The sequence below is a fragment of the Silurus meridionalis genome, chromosome 13, assembly GCF_014805685.1.
Source record: "Silurus meridionalis isolate SWU-2019-XX chromosome 13, ASM1480568v1, whole genome shotgun sequence".
NCBI classification, from domain to species: domain Eukaryota; kingdom Metazoa; phylum Chordata; class Actinopteri; order Siluriformes; family Siluridae; genus Silurus; species Silurus meridionalis.
The window spans coordinates 14,854,079-14,862,776 of NC_060896.1; the positions used below are offsets into that span (position 1 = coordinate 14,854,079).

At 36.4% G+C, this 8,698-nt stretch overlaps 1 protein-coding gene and 1 non-coding gene across 2 annotated transcripts; both read right to left on the reverse strand.

Annotated features, from left to right (window-relative positions):
* Positions 1 to 222: 222 nt before the first annotated feature.
* LOC124396009 (leukotriene B4 receptor 1-like) lies at positions 223 to 1,692 on the reverse strand. The gene has a single exon (XM_046864940.1). The coding sequence runs from the start codon at positions 1,598 to 1,600 to the stop codon at positions 557 to 559; it is 1,044 nt and encodes a 347-aa protein (XP_046720896.1). The 5' UTR covers positions 1,601 to 1,692; the 3' UTR covers positions 223 to 556.
* A 3,979-nt stretch (positions 1,693 to 5,671) lies between these two features.
* Positions 5,672 to 5,743, reverse strand: trnae-cuc. Its single transcript has one exon. It is a non-coding gene; the product is annotated as a tRNA-Glu (tRNA).
* Positions 5,744 to 8,698: the final 2,955 nt, after the last annotated feature.

Genomic DNA, 8,698 nt, shown 5'->3' on the forward strand with positions numbered 1-8,698 from the left:
TGTTTTTTTACTAAATACATCTTCTTAAAGTCTAATGCCTAATTTGGCATTTCTATAATTCAGTTAAATGAAATATGTATTGAAATACTTCTTCCAAGTTCCATAAAAAATTAAGTCTAGTTTAACTTCCATATTCGAATAATTAAAGTGATTATTTACATGAAAACACAAAAATGGCAAAATGTAAAAATGATTCCTTTTTATTGAAAATGAACCCTCCTCTCTTTTTCTCTGATGTATTTATTGGTTAACAATTTTTTGTAAATGAAGTAGTTTTAAGGAAATTAACAATTAAAAGGAAGTGAAAATCTTCATCTAGTGAAAGCAAGCACATTGCTGATTTCTACAAACAAAGCAATAACATAACATCAGTTTAACAATATTAACAACATTAATAAAAATTTAACATTTGTAAAATAAGTATAAAAAGTATAAACAACATAAAAAAGGAACACATACTTGGTCAATCAGCTACTTACATGTTTATCAGGACTATAAACAATTAGGCTGTTATTGTAACTGTAGGCATTAAATTTCCAAGAAGATACAACAGCACTTATTTTTTACAGTAACAGCACAACATCTTCCAAAAGTAATTTGTCACAGTAATCTCTGTGCTGGTTTCCTTTTCTTGGTGGCGACTCTTTTTCTTGAAGATCCCTGATGCAGCTGCATACGAAAAGGGGTTCACACAGCAGTTAAGTATAGATACAGTTTTGCTCAAATCTCCTGTTTCTCCACGAATCAGTTTCAGTTGGGCATAGAGATCTGGAGATGCTGTCTTAGTCAGAGTAGTAGCAATGTCAATTATATTGATGATATGTACCGGTGTCCAGAAAAGAAAGAAAACTGTGACAATACTGATCACAAGCCTTCTCATTCTTGCCTTCTTTTCCTTAATATTTTTACCTCCTTGTAGCTGTGTCTTGCATATCCAGCAGTAAGATGCAGCGATAATGGTGAAAGGCAGAACATATCCAAACAGGACTTCGAGCACAAGAACTGCCACCTTTCCAGAGGTTGATGTTATGGTCCTCTGGCACCTTAAAGATCCCCTCTTGAACTGGACATTTTGAATGAAAAGTATGGGCAAAGCAAAAACTGTGGCTAAACCCCAGAGCCCAAATAAGAGTAAGCATCTACGAGCTTTCTGCAGTCTTTCCAGTGCACCAAGATCAGGAACTTTTGATTTAATTGTGTGATAGTGATGTGCAGCCATCAAGGTCACAATCAACACACTACCATACATAGCACAGTAAACTAGATACATCAGAATCTTGCATGACCAAAGGCCAAAAGTCCATCCATTCAGCAGAGCAGAAACTCCAAAAGGAGCAAAACTGAGGACCAAAGAATCAGATATAGCCAAGTTCAGCATTAGCTTCAGCGTAAAGCTCATACGTTTGTTCCACTGACGAACAATGGCAATGATGACTGCAATGTTGCTGGCCAATCCAACCAAGCAGAATATGCCAAGAAATACTGCAGCACCTACCTGTTTGGAACCCATAGTTCCATTTGTGTTAAATAAATCAGATTCAAAACTCTGATTTACACTAATGTTCAGATGATCCATGATCAAGCAATTGCACAGCCACATACAAAGAGTTAGTTTCAGAGTGGAGCTTGAAACCACAGTTGTTCCCTTTCCTTTTGTTTCCCGTTTTGCATCTTTGCTAAAATACAGGCAACTATACTGGTGATGTAGGGCTGCTGATCTTGCTTTTTTTAAACTGTAATTTTCTTACACACAAAAAATTTAAGTTGTGCATGTATGTAAAAAAAAAAAAAAACTATTATTGTTAAAAAAAACACAATTTAACCAGGAAACATGCTGAAGAAACATAACTTTCTCCTAACAATTGAAATGTTATTATACTCATATATGATATGTATATTTTATATCTGAATTTGACTATTTATGTATATATTTATTAATAATATTAATGAAAACAAAGTTGGTGACTAAACTATACTTTTCTAACACACCACTAATCCATCTCTATCTTTATTATTTTAAATTAATTCAATGGTTAGAATTATGAAACTCTGCCATTACCAAATGATGGCTAAAAGCATTTATATTGCATCATAAATGCTTAAACTTCTATTTAAACATACTATACTACTATATATTTTTATTTGGTTTTCTGGATTTTCAGCTTTTCAAATGTTTAATTAACTGATAAATGAATTTCCCTCTGAGATGAATTAAATGATCTACACTATCTATCTTAGTCCTGTTCTGGTAACTTTGTGTTGCAAAGTTTAGGGGAATCTTCAAAGCTTTTGTAATGAAGTGATTTCAAATAAATCACATCAAGGAAGTTGCATTTTGCCATTGCCATAGAAAACATGAACTTAATTCATGAAAAATATACTTTGAAAAGCATTAAGGGCATTAAATTAAACTACTTTGCAAACATTAACTAGTTATATTTATCCAGGATATCCTGTGTTTTTATTTATCTTATTCAATAAACTAGGTGGCAGTGTAATCCGATGTAATCCCACATGCTGGTTATTAATAATAATAATAAAAAATAATAATAATAAAAAAAAAAACAGTTTACTTTATCTTCTCAGGGGACAATACAATATAAATGAAACGTGGAAATATTTTAGAGTAGTTAATGTGCAGTTTGTATAGCAGTACAGATTTATTGTCCTCTGAAAATAACTCAACATACAGTTATTATTGTCAAAAAAGCTGGCAACAAAAGTGAGTACACCCTAAGTGAACATGTCAAAATCTTTGTCAAAACTGACATTTTTGGACACAAAGTTATGTCTTTGGACATATTTTGTGTGAGCACTATTGTTATCCAGCACTGCAATAATTCTCCTGAGAATAGAATTCACCCGAGCTGCACAGGTTGTTGCTGGGATCCTTGTCCACGCCTCCTTAATGACATCACGGGGGCTGCTGGATGTTAGACACATGGCGCTACTGCACCTTACGCTTGATGATGCCCCACAGGTGCTCAATACGGTTCAGGTCTGAAGACATACTTGGCCACTCCATCACCTTCAGCTTTGAGGCAGCTGTGTGTTTGGGGTCGTTACTATCTTGGAAAACTGCCATCCTGAACAGTTTCTTAAGGGGGATGTTCTGCTTCAGAATATCCCTAGTACCAGCAGCACTCATGTACTCACCAGGGAGTCGCCACACATGCTGGGCACCATCTGAGCCAAGTTTATCACATTCTCATCAGACCACAGGACAAGGTTCCAGAAGTTCATGCTCTTAGACAGTTTTCTTTAGCAAACTATTTGTGGGCTTTCTTGTGAGCCAGCTTCAAAAGAAGATTCCTTCTGGGATGATTGCAGTTGCGATGTGTGGTCCGAGCGCTGACAAGTTGACCCTCCGCTTTTGCAACCTCCTAAGCAATACTTCAGCACTCATGCATCTGTTTTTTGAAGCAGCTTCTGCACCTGATGCACAGCACAAGGACTCAACTTTAATCAACCTTTGCGAGGCCTGTTCTGAGTGGAACCCAGTGTTGGAAAACCTCTGTATGACCCTGGCCACTGTTCTGTAACTCAGTTTCAGGGTGTTACCGATCTTCTTTTAGACTATGCCATTTGTGTGGAGAGCAACGACTCTAATTCTCAAATTCCTAGAGAGTTGAACATCCAGTGGTCAGTATGAAAAAATTGTACTCAAAGCACCAAATTTTAACTGCTTTAATACAAGATACACATCTGTATGGTCCTGACAAGCAGACGTTACACAACGTATCACTTAGGGTGTACTCACTTTTGTTGCCAGCTATTTGATAATAATGGATGTATGTTGAGTTATTTTTAAAGGACAGTAAATCTATACTGCTGTACAATCTGCACATTGACTACTCTAGAGCAGTGGTCCCCAGCCCCCGGGCCGCAGACCGGCACCGGTCGGTGGGTCAATTGGTACCAGGCCGCACAGAAAGAACACATAACTTACATTATTTCTATTCTATTTATTATCTGATTATCACAATGTTTTATTTTGGAAAATTACCGGATTATTTCTGCCACATCTGTCTATGACTCACTCTTGATGCATGTCATGATGCCTCGATCACATGTCTTACCTCCATCCGCTACCTTATTAAAGGGGCTGCTCCGGCCACTAACACATAATACAAAGGTTGGGGGCCACTGCTCTAAAGTATATCCAAGTTTCATTTCTGTAGTATTGTCCCTTGAGAACATATAATAAAATGGGTGTATTCACTTTAGTCAGATACAGTATATACCATGTTAAGCTTTGGTTTATAATTATTATTTTCCTTTTCTATATAAGAAGAATTAGAGATGCTTCTGATTTTTCCATGTTATGTTCCATAATTGGAGAATATAAAATTCAGCTAGGTATCTATAATATACTTCTGGTGTTTTAGCTACATCATTGCTTAGAAAAGCATAAAATTGAACAAACAGTCTCGCTCTCTTTATAGACAAACCTTGGCATTATAAATAGTGTCATACTGAGCTCATTTACTTTAAATGTCCCACTTTTGCTGCAACCTTTGCCACAAATCAGCTTGTGCAATTTCTGCTTCTCTGATTCTACCTCATTCGGCTGTAAGTTCCTTTACTGTGAAATGAAAGCATCTAGATTCTAGATGCTTTCATTTCACAGTAAAGGAACTTACAGCCGAATGAGGTAGATTTTTGAAACAACAAATGCTCAGCTATGAAGTTGTAAATCATGCAAAACCCACAGAAAGATGATCGGGTTCCATGACCAGGCAGATGCTCACACACATAAGATTGTTATGTAAAATAGACTAGAATGGTGTAAAGCACACTAACACTATTGAACAATGAAAAAGTGCTCTCTGAAGTGGTGAATCTTGATTTACTATCTGAAATGTATAGAGCCAACAGTAAAGTTTGGTATAGGAAGGATAATGGTCTTATTTCTTTTGTCATTGTCAGGGTCAATTAAGGTGAAGGGCAATGCTATGATAGATAGATAGATAGATAGATAGATAGATAGATAGATAGATAGATAGATAGATAGATAGATAGATAGATAGATAGATAGATAGATAGATAGATAGATAGATAGATAGATAGATTAAAACTATAACAAGTGAAAATGTAAGAAGTAGAAAGTACAGATATTTGAGTAAAATTTTATGAGTAAAAGTAAAAAGTTAATCTGAAAATAAATAGTGAGTACTAATCAGAAAAATCTACTTAAGTACAGTAACAAAGTATTTGTACTTTGTTACTTCCAACCTCTGGAACACATACAAGCACATTAACAATAAATAAACATTTAATGGGATGAAAGGTATTGCACCTTAAAAATTACATGTTAAAATTCAGCAGTTAACTCTATTTTTACTGTGTTATTGATGGTGTTATTAATGGTAGAAATAACTCATACAATTCCACCTAACGAGATTGGTTCAACATAGTTAACACATACACATTGAATAATTTCTATTGACATGAAAGCTTAGATCAGCAGTCACTTTAAAACATGTCTAAAAAACTTTCTTTCGGCTCTCCAATTAGGGGTCACCACAGCGGATCATCTGTATTCATGATCCGCATGTTCGATTTGGCACATGTTTGGATGCCCTTCCTAATGCAACCCTCCCTATTTATCCGGGCTTGGGACCAGCACTAAGAGTGCACTGGCTTGTGCAACCCTAATGGCTGGGGTTGGTTCCCTGACCGGGGATCGAACCCGGGCCACAGCGGTGAGAGCACCGCATCCTAACCACTAGACCACCAGGGAGCCTACTTTAAAAACATGTCTAATAGGACAAAACTTTAGCTAGATAAATATCAAATTGTAGTTGACATCTCCAACATAAAACTACTGGTTATGGTTAATATTTACAACTCTGCTAGGCCTAAATACGACAATTCTATGTAGCGAATGGGAGAGAAGAGGGAAAAACCATTGACAAAGATAAAATGAGTATATTGTTTTAATAACAGTTTGTTATTATATTTATATTTTATATGTAGTGAATTTAGCTCGCAAAGAAAAGGAAATATTTCTAAGTAATTATAATGGGTTATAGTTACTCCTAAATATTTAAATTAAGTTGAAATTGACGGTAATGGAATTAACGTTACACTTATTTGGTCTGTTCCGGCAAACAGACAGTATAATCTTTATTAATTTTATAAAAGAAGTATCTCCCCGGCCAAGAAAGACGCAACCCCCCTTTACTTTATACCATACAATGAATAGAGCATGTAGTTCAGATCGAATGTTGCAGGAACCTTAGAATGTGAGCGGCACTCAGAGACAATCACTTGTGAAAAATTATGGCTTTTAATGGCTGAGACAAACACAACATAAAACTAACTACACAAACAAACAAAAAGAAATAAACAAAATAAAATGAAAATAACAAATAAACAAAAAGGTTAAGAATAGGAAAAGGAGGAAGAGAAAGGAAAAGAGGAAAGGAGAGAAAGAAAGGAAAGGAATGGCAAGCTTAAGCTTCAAAATTAATCACACCCTAACTGAGAAATCGTCACAGAAATTAAAATTCACCTTAAGATTTAATAAAGGGGTACACACTTAAATACGCATCTAAATTGGTTGGTAAAATGGTTACTTTCATTGGCTTGTTGCACAAGAGTCCGGATGCGACAAAGAGATCTTTGAAGAGTCAGTTAGAATGGAGTCAAATGTTCTTCCAGGTTCTCCTGAAGATCAGAGCAGTTGTTGTTCTTGAAAAGTGAAGCTTGCCGGAAGATCTTGGAGGAAGAGAGAGAGTCGTTTCCAAGCTGTTCCGAACGCCTGACCCTCTGGGCCTTTGGGCCCCCGGGCTCTCGGGCCCTTCCCTCGAGCGAGTTGACTTGACCTGGATGACTGACTTGAAGATAAAGCTTGCTGGAAGATCTCAAAAGGATTTGAGATCTCGTCCCGAAGAGTCGCTGCTGGGCTGTTCTAAGCATCCGACTCACCAGGCCTTCGGGCCCCGGGGGTCCGAGCCTTTCCGGTCGAGCCGAGTGAACGAGCTTGCTTTACTTGACTGACTATTAGTTGGGTTCAAGATGTTTTAAAGGTCCTGAACCCCACCCATCTTTGGGGGAATGGCCAATGCTATGGCCTGAAATTTTGGAGGGAGAAACTCCCTTTGTTCATGCGTTTGTGGGCATGGTTTCCGAGTTATACTTGCTTTGGAGAACTTAAAGTTTTATCCAAAGTGTATTAAGACAGTATGGTACATTTCATGATCAAATAAAATGCACCATTGTTTGCAAAATAAGGAACAGATCATTTTGATCATTTTAATATTAGACATGGAAAGCAAGGACAGCATTAACACAGAGGTACATTACATACCAGTTCACATTTAACATACTATTAACATGCCAGTACTTAAGGTATAACTTTGTAATACAATGTTATATTCAGGTATATAAGATGCACCCTTGTTAGGAAAATAAAGAGAAGATAATTTTATGTCAACTTTGACATCAAGCATTAAAAGAAAAGACAGCATTAAAACAGATGTACACTGTGGAATACAAAACCTCCAAAAAAAGTGTAAGCCATGGTGCTCACCTTTTGATTGAGATGTAGATGTCAAAGGTTAAAAGGACTGCATTGGTCATGAAATCTAAATGATCCCCACCAGATGTTACACTACCCAAATTCAGTCTTATGCGACAACTTTGAACTACTTTGGTGTAAATGTATTACAGTGCATTAACAATTGTAATTGTATAAGCTTCAAAGTTGTTTTAAAAAAAAATTCTTCTTGGACATCACAGGAATCTTTGTCAAGAACAAGGCAACATAAGCAAACAGAGTTTTTACTTTTGAGGAAAGAGCTAACTATTTTACTACAGACTTATTGTTGTGTGTTCACATGTAGTTTCGTTTAAATGTGCAGTTAGCTGATCTGGGTTATCAAAATGCGTATTTCTGCACCGAAGGACACAGGGTAATGAATGTTGCTTTCTTAAAGACCAGCATTTGTGGACTTTGTGAAAAAAATTTTTGGCAGAAGGATCAAAATTGACTTTGCTTATTGTGCAAATTTGAATGCTCACATTTTTCTTTGGCCTTAAAATCTAGATTTCTTAAGCACAACATAGTGCTGATACAGGTTAAGATGTCTTTAAACTAGAATGACTGTAATAAAACTGTATCATCTTAGTAATAATGTCATTGTATTCAGATAAATGTGTCACATGCATTGCTAATGCAGAGTGGGTAAGGGAATCACACTTCTTAATCAAGGCAGATTTGAAACTGACATCATTTTATGTTATATCAGGATTGCCACTGAACGTTTTAAAAGCCTCAAATAATCACTCAGAAAATGTCACTGGGTGCTCCCCTTTTCACATGTGAATATTAGCTATTTTATCTTAGTTAACTGATATCAGCCCTAACACTTCAAGCAGTGCCTGTTTCCTCTCTAACTTGCAGTTCTGTCCTTTACTTTCTGAGTTAAGGCTCCAGACAAAGTGTCAGGCAACAAAGAGTCACCATCTGTACATTTGTAAATTTCGCATAACGTTCCAGGTTTTTCAGAAAATCTACGGGATCCTGTTTTACAGGATCAAAATTCCCCATATTCTTAACCATGGTTTCTAGTTAACTGGGGCTAAACCCTCTATAGAGAATAGACCCATTGGCTCCTCTCCCCCTTCATTAGCTCTCAGTCATAGTGGTGTGAAATGTTGCCATGGGAAATCTAACTGTATATTCAGAGCA

Coding starts and splice junctions, on each gene's coding strand:
- LOC124396009 (XM_046864940.1), bottom strand. CDS start 1,600: ATGTGGCTGTGCAATTGCTTGATCATGGATCATCTGAACATTAGTGTA.